This window comes from Callithrix jacchus, chromosome 13 (genome assembly GCF_049354715.1).
Source record: "Callithrix jacchus isolate 240 chromosome 13, calJac240_pri, whole genome shotgun sequence".
Lineage (NCBI taxonomy): Eukaryota > Metazoa > Chordata > Mammalia > Primates > Cebidae > Callithrix > Callithrix jacchus.
This window is the reverse complement of record NC_133514.1, coordinates 19,403,558-19,425,082: the sequence shown is the minus strand read 5'-3', so window position 1 is coordinate 19,425,082 and position 21,525 is coordinate 19,403,558. Positions and strand designations below refer to the sequence as shown.

The 21,525-nt window shown below is 53.1% G+C and overlaps 1 protein-coding gene across 25 annotated transcripts in view; it reads left to right on the top strand.

The window, feature by feature from the left end:
* DMTN (dematin actin binding protein) overlaps positions 1–20,053 on the top strand; it is a 34,568-nt gene extending 14,515 nt beyond the window's left edge. For 5 of the 25 annotated variants that reach the window (XM_078347309.1, XM_078347305.1, XM_078347307.1 and 2 more), the window contains 11 exons: positions 3,443–3,498; positions 3,690–3,764; positions 4,138–4,293; positions 6,753–6,797; positions 7,175–7,274; positions 7,636–7,692; positions 7,941–8,093; positions 10,793–10,917; positions 12,011–12,116; positions 17,718–17,782; positions 17,953–18,195. In XM_078347309.1, the coding sequence (XP_078203435.1) occupies positions 3,481–3,498; positions 3,690–3,764; positions 4,138–4,293; positions 6,753–6,797; positions 7,175–7,274; positions 7,636–7,692; positions 7,941–8,093; positions 10,793–10,917; positions 12,011–12,116; positions 17,718–17,782; positions 17,953–18,180 (1,128 nt within the window). In that variant the 5' untranslated portion in view covers positions 3,443–3,480 and the 3' untranslated portion in view covers positions 18,181–18,195. Of the gene's footprint in view, positions 1–3,309; positions 3,499–3,689; positions 3,765–4,137; positions 4,294–6,752; positions 6,798–7,174; positions 7,275–7,635; positions 7,693–7,940; positions 8,094–10,792; positions 10,918–12,010; positions 12,117–17,717; positions 17,783–17,952; positions 18,196–18,338; positions 18,405–18,650; positions 18,732–18,888 lie in introns of those variants that run through there. The other 20 variants (XM_078347320.1, XM_078347317.1, XM_078347318.1 and 17 more) reach the window with 7 other exon arrangements.
* Positions 20,054–21,525: the final 1,472 nt, after the last annotated feature.

The following is a 21,525-nucleotide window of genomic DNA, read 5'->3' as shown; positions in this document are numbered from 1 at the left end:
GCATCCCCATGTCCCCACCTAACGCTGCTTTCTCTTTCAGGAGCCCCTTTTTCCATTTTTGCATGGGCACCTTTCCTTTCCCTTTCCTTTTACTTTTACTTTCCTTTCCTTTCCTTTCCTTTCCTTTTTTTTTTTTTTTTTTTGACAGAGTCTCACTCCATCACCAGGAGCCAGGCTGGAATGCAGTGGCAGGCCTCGGCTCACTGCAACCTCCACCTCCTGGGTTCAAGCAATTCTCTTGCCTCAGCCTTCCAAGTAGCTGGGACTACAGGCGCGTGCTACCATGCCCAGCTAATTTTTGTATTTTTAGTAGAAACGGGGTTTCACCTTGTTGACCAGGATGGTCTCGATCTCTTGACCTCATGATCCACCTGCCTCCCAAAGTGCTGAGATTACAGGCATGAGTCACTCCGCCCAGCCAAAACTGGGTATCTTTCAAGGCCTATTTCAAATACTTCTTCATCCAATAAACCCTTTTTCCCCTCCTGACACCCCAGCAGCAGGAATCTCTCCTGTGACTTCTCATACGCTTTATACTATCTTCTCTGGTACATATAGTTTTGTACATTGCATGGGAGTTATCTAGATGCATGCCTTATTTTTGGAGGGGCAGCTTAGCTCTGCTGACTCATCTTTCTATTCTCCATAAGACTTACCACAGAGTCCTGCTCTGTGTTCATTGCAGAATAGGTGCTCAGAAAGTATTTGTTGAATGGATGGATGGATGCAGGGGTGGATGGATGGATAGATACAGGGATGGATGAATAGATGCTTGCATGGACAGATGGATAGATGCAGGGATGGATGCAGGAATGGATGGATGGATGGATGAATGGACGGATGCAGGGTGGATGGGTGGATGTGTGCATGGATAGATGGATGGATGCAGGGATGGATGAATGGATAGATGCAGGGATGGATGAATGGATAGATGCAGGGTGGATGGGTGGATAGATGCAGGAATGGATAGATGCAGAGATGGGTGGATGGATACAGAGATGAATGGATGGGTGCATAGATGGATGCAGGATGGATGGATGCAGGGATGGATGGGTGGATGGATGGATAGATGGATGAATAGATGCATGCATGTATGGCTAAGCATTTACACCTAGGGCTACTTTGATACTAGCTATAAACAAAGTAAAGATCAGAGAGGAGAGAACTAATAGCTCTTCAAGTATGTTCCAGAATTTATTCTTCTCCTTGCTTAATTAAAAGCATTACCAAGGAGTATGAAGCTCTGGAACAGAGTCTTACCATGGGCACCAACACCTCGTGTGACTCCGATGGCCAGAGTCTTATTTTGGAGATGCCATGGTTCTCGAATTCCAACAGACTTGAGAAATCTGGTAGATTCTAGCTCTCGTCATTCTCACCTGACATGGTCCTGGGTAAGAGAATTGTGCTGAAGACACAGTCATTTTCAGCTCCACGGCTCTGGACTAATTTTTAACCTCTCTGAGCCCCAGTTTCCTCATCTGTAAATGGGTGTAACTTATGGGGTTGTCATGGCAATGAAACAAAATAATCCTTGTAAAGGGCTTCTCAAAGTACCTAGTGCATAATGAGCATTCAAAAAATGATAACTCTTTGCTTTGCCACCCAAGCCGGAATGCAGTGAGTGGTTTGATCACAGCTCACTGCAGCCTTGACATCCTGGGCTCAAGCAATCCTCCCGCCTCAGCCTCTGGAGTAGCTGAGCTGACTACAGGTGCATATCACCACACCTGGCTAATTTTAAATTTTTTGCTACAGACAAGGTCTCCCTATGTTGCCCAGGCTGGCCTCGAACTTGTGGCCTCAAGCCATCCTCTCTCCTTGGCCTCCCACATAGCTCTTATTGTTGTTTTCACCCTCTTGCCATTAGCAGTCTGTCTAGTTAGAGAGAAAACATATTCCCTGTGATCAAGTGCTTAGCTACATTGGTCTGATTTTAAGTCCCACTGGAATTCAGAGAAGGGTTGATCCATGAGGACAAGACTAGTAATGAGAGGCCTCCCAGAGGAGGGGCTTTGGGATGGCTCTAGAAGGCTGGAGGTATCTGGGAGGCAGAGAGGTGGGCAGAGCATTGGAAGACGTCAAAAGCAGAAAAGTGGAGCTGGGCACCGTGGCTCATGCCTGTAATGCTAGCACTCTGGGGGGCCAAGGCAGGTGGATCACTTGAGGTCAGGAGTTTGAGACCAATCTGGCCAACATGGTGAAAACCCATCTCTACTAAGAGTACAAAAATTAGCCGGGCATGGTGGCATGCGCCTGTAATCTCAGCTACTTGGGAGGCTAAGGCAGGAGAATCGCTTGAACCTGGGAGGTGGAGATTGCAGTGAACCAAGATCTCACCACCGCACTCCACCATGGGAAACAGAGCAAGACTGACTCTCTCTCTCTCTCTCTCTCTCTCTCTCTCTCTCTCTCCCTCCCTCCCTCCCTCCCTCCCTCCCTCTCTCTCTCTCTCTCTCTCTCTCTCTCTCTCTCTCTCTTTCTTTAAATGAGGCAGGGTTTTACTCTGTCACTCAGGCTGGAGGGCAGTGGTGCAATCTCAGCTCACTGCAGACTCAGTCTCCCGGGCTCAACTGATCCACCTCAGCCTCCCTAGTAGCTAGGACTACAGGCATACAGCACCACGCCTGGCTAAATTTTAAATTTGTTTGTAGAGACAGGGTTTCACTCTGTTGTCCATGCTGGTCTCGAACTCCTGGGTTCAAGCAGTCCTCCTGCCTCAGCATCACAAAATGCTGGGACTGCCTGAGTGAGCCACTTATGTCCGACGTATAGTGTTTTAAAAACCATTTTGTGCATGAAACAAAGTTTGCGTGAAGTTCGACGTGCGGAATTTCCACTTGTAGCGTCACGGAAGGCACTCACGAAGTTACAGAGTGCGGATGTCAGGTTTTGGATGAGGGATGCTGAAGCCGGGCTGCTCACGGAACCCTCTGTGTTAACCCTTCCTGGGCGAGCGCCGGGAAGTGGCGGCGGGGACGGTGCCCCGAGCCGGAGTGGGACCAGCGGCCGGCCGGGAAGGGAGGGTGCGAGCCGGAGCCGCAGGCCAGGTCGGGCCAGGGCGGGAGGGCAGGTGCGGCGGAGCAGCCCGCTGACCCCTGCCGTCATTTCCTTTGGAGCCCGAGAACAATGGCTCAAAAACAAGCGCCACCCGTCCCTCGGCCGCCTCCAGTCCACGCGCGCGTTCTCCGGGTCTGAGCGGATGGGACGCCTGCGCCGCGCGGGGCCCGGCTGCCTGGAGAGCGGCCGCCCGCGGAGGCCCAGCAGCCTAACGCCGCCCCGGCACCGCCCCCCTCCTTCTCCCGGCAGCCTGGAGAGTCGCCGCCGAGGGATGAGGACGCGCCAGCCCGGGGGGACGCGCCGGCTGCTTTCGTGGCCCCGAGCGCACAGCGCCCAGCAGCCGCGCCGAGCCTGACTCGCTGTCCTCTCCCCTCGCGCACAGGGCTCTGCGAGTGACCCGGCCGGCGAGCTCCGGGCTGCATGGAACGGCTGCAGAAGGTGCGCGGCGCCGCCCCGGGTCGGGGGCGCCGAGGGCGGGTGGGGGCCGCTCGGGAGTCCAGGGCGCCACCTGGTGGCCACCCGCCTCGCAGCGCCGCACAGCGCCCCGGGTCCCCCAGGCCTAGGGCCACCCCTGCCCCGCCCCCGCACCCACGCACGTGCCCACTCGCCCGCCTTCTCGCTCTCCCCAGCAACCACTTACCTCCCCCGGGAGCGTGAGCTCCTCCCGAGACTCCAATGTGCCTGGCCCTCCCTCCAGCATCGTGGTGAGTACACCTCTCGGCCACCAGCACCCCCCTGACCAGGCTGGGAGCGGGGCGGGTGGGGGTACCCTGGCTGCTGGGGAGCTGCCCGCAGAGCCTCCCCAGTGGTGGTCCCGCCAGTGCTGGCGGGCTGAGAGAACCCTGAAACCCAGAGAAGCTCCCACTTTCTACTTCCACTGCTCTGGTTTCCTTAAACCCAAAGTGCCAGGCAAAGGACTATCATGTTTTAAGGTGACTAAATTCTTAAATTAGCAGAATTGTTAACGTCTGCAATGGCAGTCCTTTTTCTTGGCAATTAACATGAGTCTAGCTAGCAGGGCCTGTGTCCTAGGCGGGGCTTTCGGCACAGCCGCTCCACGCACACGTTTCCCTTCAGGCCAAGATGGACAATCAGGTGCTAGGCTACAAGGACCTGGCTGCCATTCCCAAGGACAAGGCCATCCTGGACATCGAGCGGCCCGACCTCATGATCTACGAGCCCCACTTCACATATTCCCTCCTGGAACACGTGGAGCTGCCCCGCAGCCGGGAGGTGAGGGGGCTCCTCTTGGGCAGGACTTGAGGGGAGGTCCCACCAAGCCACACTGGGTGGGGACCGATCCCTCCCGTGCTTCCTTTCCCGGTCTGCCTCAGCAAAAACAAGAGAGGGAACTGTGCACAGGAACTAACCAGTCAGTCCGTCCAGCGTTCAAGAGAGCAGGCGAACGGGTTCTGGGCTGGCGCGTCGCTCAGCTATAGAGAGGTGGACACATTTCGATGGCAGCAGCACACAGGGGGCAGGAAGAGCAAGATTTGTGGAAACAGCTCAGAGGCACCAAGCGTGGGGCTGAAAGTCCAGCAGAGGGACCTGTGTGATGTTGTGGCCTCAGTTTACCTTCCTATAAAACAGAGGTGACCTTTCTGCCCGTCCACATGCAAGGTAGTCAAGGTGCAGGAGAGAGTGCAAGGCAGGTACTCATGAACTGAGTAGTGTCCAAGGCAGGGTAGTGTCGTGGCTGACCGGTGACACGGGGCTAAACCGTCGGGTAACTTCACTTCCTTTGTGATGACCCTGGACCTCATCCTTGGATGCTTGTTGGTCTTGTCCCTTCTATTTGTGTTGAGGCTCTGAGGACAGGACCAGCTATTCCTTTATTGGTTCTCAGAAGGCCAGGCACGGTGGCTCACACCTATAATCCCAGCACTTGTGGAGGCCAAGGTAGGAGGGTCACTTGAGGCCAGGAGTTTGAGACCGGCCTGGGCAACATAGGGTGACCCCCATCTCTACAAAAATTAGCAAGGTGTGGTGGTGTGTACCTGTAGTTTCAGCTGCTCAGGAGGCTGAGATAGGAGGATCCCTTGAGCCCAGGAGGGGGAGGCTGCGGTGAGCTGTGATCAAGCCACTGCTCTCTAGGCTGGGTGACAGAGTGAGACTGCAAAAAAGAAAGATGAGAGAGAGAGAGAGAGGAGAGAGAAGAAAGTAGAAGAGAGAAGAGAGAAGAAAGGGGAGCGAGAGAGGAAGAAAGAAAGGAAGGAGGGAAGGGAGGAAAGGGAGTGAAAGAAAAAGGAAAAAGGAAAGAAAAAATAAAAGATGAGAGGGAGAGAGAGAGGAAGGGAGGGAAGTTAGGAAGGAAGAAGGAAGGAAGGAGGCAAGGAAGGAGGAAGGAAAGGAAGAAGGGAAGGAAGGAGGCAAGGAAGGAAGGAGAGGGAAGTAAGGAGGGAAGGAAGGAAGGAGGGAAGGAAGGAGGAAGGAAAGGAAGAAGGGAAGGAAGGAGGCAAGGAAGGAAGGAGAGGGAAGTAAGGAGGGAAGGAAGGAAGGAGGGAAGGAAGGAGGGAGGGAAGGAAGGAGGGAGGGAAGGAAGGAGGGAGGGAAGGAGGGAGGGAAGGAAGGGAAGGAGGAAGGAGGGAGGGAAGGAAGGAAGGAGGGAGGGAGGGAAGGTAGGGAGAGAAGGAAGGAAGGAGGGAAGGTAGGGAGGGAAGGAAGGAAGGAGGGAAGGAGGGAAGGTAGGGAGGGAAGGAAGGAAGGAGGGAAGGAAGGAGGGAGGGAAGGAGGGAGGGAAGGAGGGAAGGAAGGAGAGAGGGAAGGAAGGAAAGAAAGGAAGGAGGAAGGGAAGGAAGGAAGAAGGGAGGGAAGGAGGGAAAGAAGGAAGGAGGGAAGGAAGGAGAGAGGGAAGGAAGGAGGGAAGGAGGGAGGGAAGAAAGGAGGGAAAGAAGGAGGGAGGGAAGGAAGGAGAGAGGGAAGGAGGGAAGGAAGGAAAGAAGGAAGGAAGGAGGGAAGGAAGAAGGGAAGGAAGGAGGGAGGGAGGGAAGGTAGGAAGGAAGGAAGGAAGGAAAGAAGAAAGGAAGGAGGAAGGGAAGGAAGGAAGAAGGGAGGGAAGGAAGGAGGGAAGGAAGAAGGGAAGGAAGGAGGGAAGGAAGGAAAGAGGGAAGGAAGGGGGAAGGAAGGAGGGAAGGAAGGAGGGCAGGAAGGAAGGAGGGAAGGAAGGAAAGAGGGAAGGAAAGAGGGAAGGAAGGGGGAAGGAAGGAGGGAAGGAAGGAAGGAGGGAAGGAGGGAAGGAAGGAGGGCAGGAAGGAAGGAAAGAGGGAAGGAAGGAAAGAGGGAAGGAAGGGAAGGAGGGAAGGAAGGAGGGAAGGAAGGAGGGAGGGAAGGAAGGAGGGAAGGAAGGAGGGAGGGAGGGAAGGAGGGAGGGAAGGAAGGAGGGAAGAGGGAAGGAGGGAAGGAGAGAGGAAAGAAAGGGACAAGTTGGCCCTGGGAGCCTCAGGAGTGCTGCTGCAAGGTTTGTGGGCTTCTCTGTGCCTCCATGGGAAGGCTGAGGACTGTGCAGGGAACCGTGGGAAGGAGAAAGATGAAGGCTGCTGGGGGTTGGCAAGGATGCAAGGAAGCAGAGGTGGCCCAGAGCTGGCCAGGAAAGTGTGTGGCATTGGGTGGGGGATGAAGTGGCCACTCTGGGGTTCTAGGGAAGAGGTTGAATCTGCCCCTGTAGCTCTGACCAGTCCCCTCTCCCTTCACAGCGCTCTCTGTCACCCAAATCCACATCCCCCCCACCATCCCCAGAGGTGAGTCTGCCCCACACCTGCAACTTGCCCTGCCCTGCCCTGCAGGGGTCCCCAACTTCCTCCCCACACATCAGACCAAGCTCTGCAGAGCCCAGGGAGTGCCCGAATCAGCACTACCCACTCCCCCACTGCCCGTCCCTGGCCAGCTCTGTGTCCATCATTCTGTCAGACCCAGGACCTCTGTTGGCCCGGGGACCTTTCTCCCCCCGCTATGCACCAGCAGTAGGTCCTGGGAACTGTGCCACAACGTTGCCCTGGGTTTGGGAGGATGCAGCCGGCCAGGATGGGAGGACAGAGAGGGTGGTGTGAGCTGACGGGGTGCATGTGTGGGTTGGAGGGGGATGGGGACCCTGGAGCCACAGGCTTCTGCTCTGCAGGTGTGGGCAGACAGCCGGTCACCTGGAATCATCTCTCAGGCTGCGGCCCCCAGAACCACTGGAACCCCCCGGACCAGCCTGCCCCATTTCCACCACCCTGGTAGGTCTTGGCATGACCGCATTGTTTCCTAGGACTTCTTCCTTCAGGAACCCCAAGCCCCTGATGCTCAGTCCCCCACTCTCTGGTGTATATGCTCACCTCAGACCTAAGGGGACCCCAGGAGGCCAGGACCCCATCAGAGATGGAGGACCTATTGCTTTTTCTCTCTCCCCTGGCCAGAAAAGTGTAAAATGTCCCAAACCCCTGAGGGACAGTGCCAGGTATGCCAGCTCTGTCTCGGCTCCTGATGGGGGCCAGCGAGTTCCCCACCTTGTCTCGTTCCATAGTCTCTATTCTCTCAGACCCAGCCTCCCTGCTATCAGCATATCCTCCTCCTCATCTGTTCCTGTCCCTCCCACAGAGACCACCCGCCCGGATTCCAACATCTACAAGAAGCCACCCATCTATAAGCAGAGAGGTGAGTGTTCCCCTGGCTTACCAGAGCCTGCTTCCAGCTGCTCACTGGGAGGCTATGCCCTGGGGCTGGGGGCTGGCTGGAGGGGGACGGAGGATATGGAGGGACAGCAGCATGAAACATGTGCCCCATGCTCAGGGTATACACTGCTTTTACCTGCAGGACCTCACAGGTGTGAAGGGGGAGGGGTGAGGGTAGCCAGGTTGGCCTCAGGCAGGGCATACCTGACTGACCCTGGCCTTTGTCTGCAGAGTCTGTGGGAGGCAGCCCTCAGACCAAGCACCTCATCGAGGATCTCATCATTGAGTCATCCAAGTTCCCTGCAGCCCAGCCCCCGGACCCCAACCAGCCAGCCAAGATCGAAACTGACTACTGGCCCTGCCCCCCGTCTCTGGCTGTCGTGGGTAGGAGAAATGGGGAGATGGGAATGGGGGCCCTGGGACCCCTTCACTCCCTCCCCCCCTTCACTCCCTCCCCCTTCACTCCCTCCCCCTTGGCACCTGCTGCAGCCATGTGAACCCACTTCCACCCCTGCCCTATGGTGTCCTTGTGGGCTTTTTCCCACCTTCATGAGGCCACAGGCTCCTTGCTCACCCACTCTGCCTTCCCACAGCGCCTGGTGTAAGTGGCCCTGTTTATTGGTCATTCATTTACTTTCCATTCATTTATTTCATGACTCAACAGACATGTATCAAACTTCTCCTGCCTCCCAGGCTCTGTGATGGGAGCTCTGGGAAAGAGAAAGATAAATGATAAATGGTTTGGTCCCCAGTGAGTTTAATTTAATTTTTTTTTTTTAGACGGAGTCTCACTCTGTTGCCCAAGCTGGAGTGCAGTGTGCAGTGGCACGATCTTGGCTCACTGCAACCTCCTCTTCCCGGGTTCAAGCGATTCTCCTGCCTCAGCTTCCTGAGTAGGGATTACAGGCATCTGCCACTAATCCCAGCGAATTTTTTGTATTATTATCATTATTATTATTTTTTGAGACAGAGTCTTGCTCTGTCACCCAGGCTGGAGTGCAGTGGCATGATCTCGGCTCACCAAAACCTCCACCTCCCGGGTTCAAGCGAGATTCTCCTGCCTCAGTCTCCTGAGTAGTTGGGATTACAGGCATGAGTCATCACGGCCAGCTAATTTTTATATTTTTAGTAGAAACGGGGTTTTACCATGTTGGTCAGGCTGATCTTGAACTCCTGACCTTGTGATCCTTCTGCCTCAGCCTCCCAAAGTGCTGGAATTACAGGCATGAGCCACTCCACCTGGCCAATTTTTTGTATTTTTAGTAGAGACAGAGTTTCACCATGTTGGCCAGGCTGGTCTTGAACTCCTGAACTCATGATTCACCCACTTCAGCCTCCCAAAGTGCTGGGATTACAGCCATGAACCACCACTCCCGGCCTTAATTTTTATTTGTACACATTTATGGGGTACAAGTTGCCTGCATAGATTGCACAGTGGTGGAGTCAGGCCTTTTATGGTATTGTTATCTGAGGAATCACGTTGTATCCATTAAGCGGTTTCCCATCACCACCCCCCACACCCTTCCACATCGCCACGGTCCATCGTCCCACTCTCTGCATCCATGCACACACGCTATTTAGCTCCCACTCATGAGTGACAACATGCAGTCTTTGTCTTTCTTTGTTTCACTTAAGTCAATGGCCTCTAGTTCCATTCATGTTGCTGCACCCACTGAATTTCAGTTGTGAGTGTGTGTGTCTGTGTTGCCTCCCCAGCTTCATGGCCAGATGAGAAAATGTTACTCTTGTTTTCATTTCATTTCATTTCAGTTTTTTGAGATGGAGTCTCGCACTGTCACCCAGCCTGGAGTACAGTGGTGTGATATTGGCTCACCACAACCTCCGCCTCCTGAGTTCACACAATTCTCCTGCCTCAGCCTTCTGAATAGCTGGGATTACAGATGTATACTACCACACCTGGCTAATTTTTTGTATTTTTAGTAGAGACGGGGTTTTGCCACGTTGGCCAGGCTGGTCTCGGACTCCTGACCTCAAGTGAGCCACCCGCCTCAGTCTCCCAAAGTTCTGGGATTACAGGCATGAGCCACCATGCCTGACTCTATTTTTTAATTGTGAGACAGAGTCTCGCTCTGTTGCCCAAGTTGGAGTACAGTGAGGTGATCTCGGCTCACTGCAAGCTTCACCTCCCGGGTTCATGTGATTTTCCTGTCTCGGCCTCCCAAGTAGATGGGATTACAGGTGCCTGGCTAATTTTTATATTTTTAATAGAGACAGGGTTTCACCATGTTGGCCAGGCTGGTCTTGAACTCCTGATCTCGAGTGATCCACCTACCTCGGCCTTCCAAAGTGCTGGAATTATAAGCATGAGCCACTGTGCCAGGTCTTATTTTATTTTTATGTTGAAATATTTATTTCTTTATTAAGACAGAGTCTCACTCTGTTGCCCAGGATGGAGTGGTGTCGCCATCTCAGTTCACTGCAGCCTTGAATTACTGGGCTCAAGCAATCCTCCCATTTCAGTGTCCCCAGTAGCTGGGACTACAGGCATGCCCCACCACAGCAGGCTAATTTTCAAAAATAATTTTTTATAGGGACTATGTTATCCAGGCTGTTCTCAAACTCCTGGACTCAAACGATCCTCCACCTCAGCCTCCCAGTGTGTTGGGATTACAGGCGTGAGTCACCTCACCCACCCTACTTTGTTTGTTTGTTTGTTTGTTTATTTTTGAGATGAAGTTTCACTCTTATCTCCCAGGCTGGAGTGCAGTGGTGCAACTTCCATCTCCCAGGTCAAGCGATTCTCTTGCCTCAGCCTCCTGAGTAGCTGGGATTACAGATGTGAACCACCATGCCCGGCTATTTTTTGGGTTTTTAGTAGAGATGGTGTTTTGTCATATTGGCCAGGCTGGTCTTGAACTCCTGACCTCAGGTGATTCACCTGCCTCTGCCTCCCAAAGTGCTGGGATTACAGGCATGAGCCACCACAACCAGCTATTTTTAAAAAATAATTTGTAATGGCCTTATCAAGGTCCAGCCCTGGGCAGTGCACAGAGCCTGCACCACGTAGATGTGCAATGAGCCCGTAGCGGGTGACTCCCCGCCTGCCTTTGCTTGTCTCCTAGAGACAGAATGGAGGAAGCGGAAGGCGTCTCGGAGGGGAGCAGAGGAAGAGGAGGAGGAGGAAGATGACGACTCTGGAGAGGAGATGAAGGCTCTCAGGGAGCGTCAGAAAGAGGAACTCAGTAAGGTAGCATCTCACCACCCTGCACCCTCCACCCTGTGTCTTTTTTTTTTTTTTGAAACGAGAGTCTTGCTCTGTTGAGGTCTCAAACTCCTGACCTCAAGCGATCCTCCCACCTCAGCCTCCAGAGTCATCAAAGTGCTGGGATTACAGGTATGAGCCACCACGCCCAGCCCGCTCTGTGTCTTTTTGAGGACAAAAAGTCTGGCTCCGTAGCTGGTCTAAGGGGCTCCTACCCAAAAAGCATGCTTGTTGGAATATGTGGGACAGCCTCTTCTTTTTAAGACCCCAGGTTTCTGCTTGTGAAGGGACACCTCGATTTTATGCTGTTTTCCGGAGGACACTACTTGATATTAGGGTCAAAAGCACAGAAAAGGGTGGTCCCACCACAGCCGGGAGCTAGCAGGCCAAGTGGCCCATGGAAAGAGAAAAATGGAGAGCATGGGCCACTGGCCTCCAGGGGAGGAGGGAGAACCGTGGAAAGGCCATCGACAGTGACACAGGCTTGGGCTCTGGGCAGGGCGACCTGGGACAGGGACAGGGATGCTGGCAAGGTAGAGTTCTACTGAGCAGCTCTGACTCCTGGCTCTCAAGGGTGGCCAAACACAACGTGGCCATGTGTCAGCCACGAATGAGAGGCTCTGTGAGCTCCAGGGCATGGACCAGCCACTGGGGAAATATCCCAGTCCTGCCTGCAGCGTGCTCAACTCTGGACCTTTCGGAGATAAAAAAACAAGTATAGGCCTGGCACAGTGGCTCATGCCTGAAATCCCAACACTTTGGGAGGCTGAGGCAGGAGGATAGCTTGAGCCTAGCATTTTGGGACTAGGTTGGGCAACATGGCGAAACCCCATCTCTACAAAAAAAAAAAAAAAATTAGCTAGCCAGATGTGTTGGTACATGCCTGTGTCCCAACTCCTCAGGAGGCTGAGAAGGTGGGATCACTTGAGCCCAGGGTGTCAAGGCTACAGTGACCCATGTTTGTGCTACTGAACTCCAGCCTGGGTGACAGAGTGAGCCCCTGTCTCAAAAAAAAAAAAAAGGTAAAGAAAAGAAAAGTGTCTAAGTCTTGGCTCCATTTTCCTTTCTCCTTCCTCAGGTTACTTCCAACCTGGGAAAGATGATCTTGAAAGAAGAGATGGAAAAGTCATTGCCTATCCGAAGGAAAACCCGCTCCCTGCCTGACCGGACACCCTTCCATACCTGTGAGTTCTGTGGAGGGGCTCAGAGTCACCTGGCCAGAGATGGAGGCCTGACTCTGTGCATCTGTTGACTTGTGAGACAGAATATGCCATCCCTAACCCAAAGCTGCTCTCCCAAACTGCTGGGATTATAGGTGGGAGTCACCACGCACAGCCTAAGCTGAGTCTGGAAGGCTGAGACCAGACAAGCCAGACAAAGTGTGTGGGAGAGGTCACCATAGCCATTAGGAACAGTGTAGCAGTAAAGCTGTGAGCATGAGACATCCCGGCTGACTGAGCCTCCAGGAGCCTGGAATTACAGAGCACAGGGTACACTGCAGGGTGGTGGGCAGCAAGGCCAAGAGATGGGGAGCGGGGCAGGCTTCGAATGCCATGCCTCACTATCGAGGGCCTACCCTGGACTTCCTCAGAGCTTGGCAGCTGGAGAGGAGAGACCAGAGAACCAAGGAATGGAAGCTGCAAAGCCCCTGAAGCCTAAGAGGAAACTGCATATCGCCGCTTCTGCATTATAGCTGTCCGAGCCAGTCACTGGGCGCCTAGACTCAAGGGGAGGAGAGCTAGACTCTACTTTTTTTTTTTTTTTTTTTTGAGACAAGGTCTGTTGTCCAGGCTGGAGTGCAGTGGCACCATCTTGGCTCACTGCAACCTCCATCTTCTGGGCTGAAATGATCCTCCTGCCTCAGCCTCCTGAGTAGCTGAGATTACAGGTGCATGCCACCTTGCCCAGCTAAATTTTTTTTTTGAGACACAGTTTCACTGTCACCCAGGCTGGAGTGCAATGACACAGTCTTTGCTCACTGCAACCCCTGCCTCCCAGGTTCAAGCAATTCTCCTGCCTCAGCCTCTCAAGGGTACCTGGGACTACAGGTGCACGCCATCATGCTCAACTAATTTTTTTTTTTTTTGAGATGGAGTCTCGCTCTGACTGCAGTGGCGCGATCTTGGCTCACTGCAACCTCCGCCTCCCAGGTTCAAGTGATTCTCCTGCCTCAGCCTCCCAAATAGCTTGGATTACAGGCATCCGCCATCATGCCCAGCTAATTTAGTATTTTTAGTAGCGATAGGGTTTCTCCATATTGGTCAGGCTGGTCTCGAACTCATGACCTCAGGTGATCCACCCACCTCGGCATCCCAAAGTGCAGGGATTACAGGCGTGAACCACCTTGCCAGCCTAAATTTTGTATTTTTCGTAGAGGTGAGGTTTCGCCATGTTGGCCAGGCTCCTCTCAAACTCCTGACCTCAGGTTATTGACCCATCTTGGTCTCCCAAAGTGCTGGGATTATAGGCGTGAGCCACCATATCTGGCCTAATTTTTTTTTTTTTTTTTGAGATGGAATTTTGTTCTTGTTGCCCAGGGCAATAGCCGGATCTTGGCTCACTGCAACCTCCACCTCCCAGGTTCAAGCAATTCTCCTGCCTCAGCCTCTTGAGTAGCTGGGATTACAGGCATGCGCCACCACACCCAGCTAATTTTGTAATTTTAGTAGAGACAGGGTTTCTCCATGTTGGTCAGGCTGGTCTTGAACTCCCGATCTCAGGTGATCCACCCACCTCAGCCTCCCAAAGTGCTGGGATTACAGGCATGAGCCACTATATCCAGCCTAATTTTAGTATTTTTAGTAAAGATGGGGTTTCATCATGTTGCCCAAGCTGGTAGTGAACTCCTGAGCTCAAGCAGTCCTCCTGCCTGGGTCTCCCAAAGTGCTGGGATTACAGGTGTGAGCCACTGCGCCCGGCCAAGACTCTACTTCTTGATGACAGGCACCACATGGTCTCACTGCAGAAAGCATGAAAGATGGGAGGCGATGGTGCAGGCCATCTTCAGAAACAGTCTACTACACGCTCCAATAGTCTGGATAAGCGCTAAAAATAGATGTGGGTCCAGAGAAGAGGGAATGGATTTCAGAAATATATAGACGATTGAATCCAGTAGCCGATTGAACGTGGGAGGTGTGAGAGAGCAGAGTTGAGGTTTTTGTCTTGGGTGCTGGGTGATGACCAACTTGGAACTGAGATAATAAGAGAGGCAGATTTTCAGGGAAAGATGAAGTGGCCCGTGTAGAGCACTGTGGGTGGGAAGCGCATCAGGGTGGGAAGCGCATCAGGCAGAGTCAGGAGCTTGAGGGTCTTTGGCTTGCTAATATGTGGCAGGAAATGGTGAGAAGGAAGTGAGATTGTACGGAGAAAGAAGGGAAGGGTGCCCAGGGCTTCCATTAAAGGTCTCATAGGGGCTCGCACCTGTAATCCCAACACTTTGGAAGGCTGAGGTGAGAGGATTGCTTGAAGTCAGGGGTTTGAGATCAGCCTGGGCAACATAGTGAGACCCTGTCTCTACAAAAAAATAAAAAAATTAGCTGGGAGTGGTGGTGTGTGCCTGTAGTCTCAGCTAGGTGGGCGGCTGAGATGGGGCTGATTGCGCCACTGCACTCCAGCAGCCTGGGTGACAGAGTGAGACCCTGTCTCTAAAGTATATATAGATTCAATTTGAGGGCTGGTTGAGATCCAGCCTCAGAATGTGTGGGGGGCTGGCCTCCAAAGGCCTCCCGTGGGGATTGGGAACTTGGATCCAGGAGCAGGCCAGATGAAAAGCTGAGTCATCTGCTGAGCATTAGGGGGTGAGACTTGATAGGAATGGTAGGAGGCTTTGGTGAGAGAGTTTGGACACTTGAGAGGATCTGGAACTGCTGTGGAGGGAGGCTTGGCCTTGGTTGTGCTGCTCATCACTACAAAGTGGGCTGTATGTCCACAGCCGGGGCAGGAGGGCAGCTGTTGGGTTGGCCCTGGGTTAGCGTTTTGTGAGGAAGGTGCTGAAGGTCCAGGCTACACCGAGGAGGAGCTGATGAAAGTAGTCACTGTGCCCAGCCACAGGGCTGAAGCTGAGAAGGCAGCGACCGAAGGCAGGTGGTGGGGGAGGCAGAAGGGGAATGAAGAAACTGGAGGTCACCATGAGGTTGGTGAGCTGTGCGTGGTAGGGATGGAGCTGAGCCAAAGCCACAAAGTGAACGGTCCAAGCTGATGATTTCTAGGCAGCGTGGTCTGGCTGATGACAAGATCCTGGGTGTGACCCTTTGAAAGGGTTGTCTTATGTGGAGCAGAGGTGAAAACCACTGCAACTGAGGAATACAAGGTTAATAGGTTAACCTCAGGGTTAATAGGCAGTTAGGGAGAGCTCTCAGAATGCTGTCTCTGGGGGTGGAAGAGCTTCAGAGGTTTTTCAGAGAATGTGGAATCAAGATTTAAGGCCGGAAGACTGATGTGGACAGAGGCTGCCTGAAGGTTGGATTATTCAGTGTCAGTGTTCTGCCAGAATCTTCTATTCAGCCCAGATTGGCTCTTTAACTTCCATTTTGGCCTCCTGAAGTCGAATACCAGATGCCTACCTCCGTCCGCGTCATCTTTGGTGTCCCTGAACTTGTGGGTGATTAATGATCACATGACTGCGTAGGTTACTGATATATTAAAACAACCTGAATTCTAGAATCATAAACAGGTATGTCATGCTGATTTAATGGTGACACGGGAATAGTCGCTCTGGAACACACGTAAGCATTCTGTAAGCAATCTGCAGGGGGAAATTTTTGTGCAGGATTTGAAGGTTGAAATTCTATCAGTCAGTTGAATAAATGTATACTTATTGCAAGAGTAAAATGCTTCAATAGTGAATGGTTGTTGTGAAAGCTATTTTCAAAATAAAAACAAGTGTCAGGGGAGAAATGAGTTTGTGTCTCAATAATCAAACTCTTCCAAGCAACAAATTTCATATGAATATTTTAAGAAGAGGCCGGATGCAGTGGTTTATGCCTATAATCCCAGCACTTTGGGAGGTGGATCACCTGAGGTCAAGAGTTCGAGACCAGCCTGGCCAACATGGTGAAACTCTGTTTCTAACAAAAATATAAAAATTAGCAGGTGTGGTGGCAGGTGCCTGTAATGTCAGCTGTTGCCTGTAATCTCGGGAGGCTGAGGCAGAAGAATTGCTTGAGCCCAGGAGGTAGAGGTAGCAGTGAGCTAAGATCCTGCCATTGTACTCCAGCCTGGGCAACAGAGTAAGACTCTGTATCAAGAAAAGAATATTTTAAGAAGACAGTTCTCATAGTTTTGAATCTATGGAAGTTAACTACTTATACAAAAATGCTTATGGAATCAGTTGCTATAGATGCCAGCCATTTCTTGTAATTGGAGGTGGAGGCACTTTGAGATAACCTCAAGCTAAGAATCTTAGGTACAGAGTTATTTCTAGGAAAACATATTACCAGAAACAAACTTCCTTGGATTCTAATCTGCAGTGTTTGAAAATGTAGAGATGCTATTAAATGTGCAAGTTGAGGCTGAGGTCCAGTAATGCTGATGTGAAGTTGTTGACTGCTGGTACAATCCCCAGCGACAGTGCTGACAACAAGACTCTTTCTGTAGTATAATGTCAGATTTTTAAAATTCGATTTCTAGGCCAGGCATAGTGGCTGACGCCTGTAATCCAACACTTTGGGAAGCCAAGGTGGGAGGATTGCTTGAGCCCAGGAGCTCAAGGCCAGCTTGGGTACCATAGTGAGGCCTGGTTTCTAAAAAAAAAAAAAAAAAAAAAAATTAGCTGGGTGTGATGGTGCATGCCTCTAGTCCCAGCTACTGAGGAGGCTGGGATGGGAGAATCATTTGAGCCTGGGAGGTCGAGGCTACAGTGAGGTATGATCACACCACTGCACTTCAGCCTGGGTGACAAAATGAGACCCTATCTCAAAAATAATAAATAAACAAACAAATATGATTACTAACTGGGCAGGTGGCCCCTGCCTGTAGCCCCAGTACTTGGGAGGCAGAGGCAGGAGGATTACTTGAGTCCAGGAGTTCAGGTTCAGCCTGGGCAACACAGTGAGACCCTATCTCTATAAAAAAATTTTTTTAGATTTGATTACTAACATTGTTAACAAAATTATAATAATGTAATTATTGTGATTCAATTTTAGATTTCTTTTTTTTTTTCTTTTGAGATGGAGCCCCTCCCTCTGTGGCCCAGGGTGAAGTGCAGTGTCGCAATCTCGGTTCACTGCAACCTCTGCCTCCCAGATTCAAATGATTCTCCAGCCTTAGCCTCCCAAGTAGCAGGAACTACAAATGTGCACCACCACGCCTGCCTTATTTTGTATTTTTAGTAGAGACAGGGTTTTGCCATGTTAGCCAGGCTGATCTCAAACTCCTGACCTCATGTGGCCTGCCTGCCTTGGCCTCCCAAAGTGCTGGGATTATAGGTGTGAGCCACCATGCCTGGCGATTTAGATTTCTTTGTGTATTCCAGAGGTTCATTTTTGGATGTGAGGTTTGGCTCCAGCTGACTCTCAATCTTCACACTCAGGCATTGGGCCCTGTTGTATATTTGGGTCTAGTTAGCTAGAAGGAAGATGGTGGTAGAGAAAGCTGAGGCTTGCCAGCACTGTACTGCTTGCTGAAGGTTGCCAGTAGGAGCTGGGAGCTGGGAGAAGCCCACCAGGTTCCCCTCAGCATGACCCCTTCCTGCCCTGCCCCAGCCGTGGAAGGCCAGTGAGGGAGCTCTCTCAGGAAGGGCCGTAGGGGCCAAAGGGACTGAACCCAGGGCCTTTGCTCTCTTTCAGCCTTGCACCAGGGAACGTCTAAATCTTCCTCTCTCCCTGCCTATGGCAGGACCACCCTGAGCCGGGTAAGATCTCAGGACCAGAGATATAGACTACATGGGAGGGGCGTGCATGTGGGTGCTGAGGCACGGTGCCACTTGGGCCCCCTCAGGGAGCAGGGAGATCCCCAAAGTGAAGGGGACCAAAGGCGAATGAATGTCCCCAACTATCTCTGATTCCTTGGCCTCCTTTCTAGCTACAGTCCACAGAATTCAGCCCATCGGGGAGTGAGACTGGAAGCCCAGGTGAGAAGTGGAGCCTGGTGCCGGGATCTGGGGAAGGGGCTTACACGGGACCCTGGGCAGCCGGTGTCTGGACTGTGGGCAGGGGTCTGGGAGGTCAGATGTGCTGGCCTGCTTACCTGGGAGCTGCCTCTGAACCCTGTGCTTTCTTTTTCACAGGCCTGCAGGTGAGCGCCTCCTGAAGGGGAACAGGTGGAGCAGCAGAAGCTGGGTCCTGGTGCCTGGAAGTGTCAGGGGAGGGGGGTTGTGGGGCCACAGAGTTGCCTGGTGAAGAAGCTGGGGTAAGGCTGGGAAGGTCTCCCTGCCCCACTCTGGCTCACTACGGCTTTGGTCTCCCCAGAATGGAGAGGGCCAGAGGGGGAGGATGGACCGGGGGAACTCCCTGCCCTGTGTGCTGGAGCAGAAGGTGAGGGGCAGGGGACCCAGCGCCTGCAGCGGGGCGGGAGGCTGGGGAGAGGCCAGGCAAGTGGAATGCGCTATGGGGTTCTCCTGATGTTGAAAATGGGAGGGATGGCAGGGATATTGGGGGAGACAGAGGACAAGATGGCATGAACCCCAGTGGCCTCTGCAGGTTGATGGGGGGGGCTAGGGAGTCAAAGGGGGTCCGTTGATGACATTCTGTGAGCCTAAGTTCCCCTCCGCTTGCCCCCAGATCTATCCCTATGAAATGTTAGTGGTGACCAACAAGGGGCGAACCAAGCTGCCACCGGGTGTGGATCGGATGCGGCTGGAGGTAGGCAAGAAAGATGCCCTGGATGGGGGGGCACGCCACGGGCACTCTCCGGCCCCGGGGAAGACCTGGGGCCTCTTTGAATGAGTGTCCCCTCGGTCACTCAGTGCAGCTCCCACCCCATGCTGAGCTGCCCCATTCCCTCCGCTCTCCCGTGCAGAGGCATCTGTCTGCAGAGGACTTCTCAAGGGTGTTTGCTATGTCCCCTGAAGAGTTTGGAAAGCTGGCTCTGTGGAAGCGGAATGAGCTCAAGAAGAAGGCCTCTCTCTTCTGATAGCCCCCATCTGCTCTGGGACGGCCCCTCCCCCCGCTGCTTCAGGGTTCTTCCCTGAGGGCTGGGAGGGGCAGGAGGTGGGATGGAAGTAGGCTGGCCTCCTGTCCTCAGGTAGAGCGGGGCCGAGGCCTCTGCGGTCCTGGGCAGTGAACACGGACTTTCTTCCCCTCACGCCTGGGAGCCTCTTGCTCTCCTCCTTGGCCTTCTCTGCACAGGGCAAAGCAAGCCCGGGCTCCAGGACACAGAGGTTCTGTTTGCGCCCTCTCCCTGCCGCTCACCCCATATGAAGGACCCCCAGCAGAGGGTGAGGAGGGATGAGGGGCATTGATGGTCAGGCCTGTCTTGAACAGTTGGAGGGAAGACGTAGGGGTGGGAAGCAGTCAGGCAGAAAGAGTTCCACGCTCTGGTGTTGCCCACCCAGCCCTCCCATGCTCACTCCTGACAGCTTTCCTGCACTGCAGCCTCCTGCTCCTCTGACTCCAGTGAGAAAAGGCCCCAGCTCAGCCTCCAGCAGGGAGGTTACCCCCACTCCTTCAGCTTGCCCTGACCTCCTCTTGCAATCCCTGAGCTTCGATGCCTCTTGCCCCAGCCCTGCGGCTTCCCTAGAAGCCTCAGCTTAGGGAGGAGAAGCTGCCTACACACAACCGTGGCTCTCCACCCACCTCTGGGCCATGTAGTGGAAACCAGGCACCGGGCTGAAGCTGGGTCTTCTGCCTCTCTTGGATGGGGTCCAGAGGCCAGGCCTGGCACATTTTGGAGTGTTCTGACTATCAGCTGTCACCCACACCCATGCACCCCCACACTATGCTCTCTCAAGAATGTAATTTATTGGGGCCCCCCAGCTGCTTTCCTCACCTGCCCCTGCCCTACCTTACTCACACCCCCAGCTTGACTTCTCTCCAGTCCACATGTGTATATAATGATATCTATATTTTTGCCCAGGTCTGGGTGTTGCTCTTGCCCAGACTCTGGCATCCCTTTCCACTGTGTGTGTGACCATGCTGGGGGAGGGGGACTCTGCTTGGAATTAAAAGGTTGCATTGGGTCCCTACATCCGTCTGTTTCTTATGAGCCACCAGATCTGGGTGAATGGGGCAATCAATATCAGGCTTAGGGAAGCCCTGGGAGCCAGGGTTCAAATGCAGAGGCCACACAGGGTTGGAGGGAAGGAGAGGCAGTTGCACAATATTCTTCCCCCAAGCCCAGGCTGCAGAAGGAGCAGCTGTCTAGGTAGGGGCATGTCTGCCTCTCCTTCACGGACTCTGTGATGGGGGCAGGAACCCTTGTGTTTGGGGCCAGAGGGAACTCACATCTCAGAGAGGAGCCAGTAGAGAACAGGATGAGAGGAAAGACAGCCCTAGCCCTCCACCAAGGTCTGACGTGCTTGCCTTGGTGCCCAGGCTCAACATTGGACATGATCGCTCCTCCCAAGAGGCAGGGGACTCACAGTCCAATGGGGAGGCCAGACACACAGAAAAGGTCAGCGGGGTGTGAATGTACGGTGAGTGGATTGCCAAGAATTAGGCAGGAGAAACTAAGGAATGGAGAAATGGCAGCTGGAGGATGAGTCAAGGGGAGGCCAGAAGGGGAAGATAGGAATCTGGTCTTGGTTGATTTGGCAAGGCCTCCCAGGGGGAATAGACAGGGAATTTTGGGTTGTGGGTTGGGGGTGGGAGAGAGGCTGCAGACCTGAGTGAAAGACAAGGCGGACGACTGCCTGCAGGTGTGTGCTTACGTGGGGAGGGGCCGGCCTCACCTGGCTGGAGGACAGGAAGAGGCCTGTGCTCAGAGGGACCAGGTGAGTTGGAGGGTGCCCAACTTATGAACCTGAGACTGGAGCTGGGGCCTGGCCTGAGTCCTCGAGTTGAGTTCCTAGCAAAGTGGGTGAGAATCCCTCATGTGTGAGGGATTGTTTTACATCGTAGGAGTCTGCTGCATCCACATCATTACATCCGTCAGCAAACCTATGAGGGCAACAGGGCAGACCCCTGTCATCTTCTTAGCAAAGGAGAAATGCTGGGACAGAGACATTTCTTCTGAAGCCCAGAGGCACAGTAACAAAATGAGTGGAGAATGGAGATGGCATTCAGCTTTCCAGGGTCTTCCCAATAGGTCCCGTGGTCAGTGAAGGGGAAGCAGAGGAGGGCAGACTAGAAGCTGCAGAGAGAGAGAGAAGGTCTCTGCACGCATACCCGATACTAAGCATTCAGAAAATGCTGGGGGCTTACCCTGCTCTGGGCATGGGGAACACAGCTGATGAGGTTGGCATTGCCCCTTGTCCACAAAGAGCTCCCAGGCTGTTTGGGAAAATGTCAAGGTCATTGAACCCTAAGGGGTGCTGGGGACAGGGTTTGGGAAATGTATGTGGTAGGGGCAGGTTTGACCCTAGGTCCTAAAGGATTTTCAGTTCATGAGAATTTAGAGCATGTCTATGATGGAATACTACTCAGCCGTAAAAAGGAACGAATGTATGGTATTTGCAGCAACCTTGATGAAACTGGAGACTATTATTCTAAGTGAAGT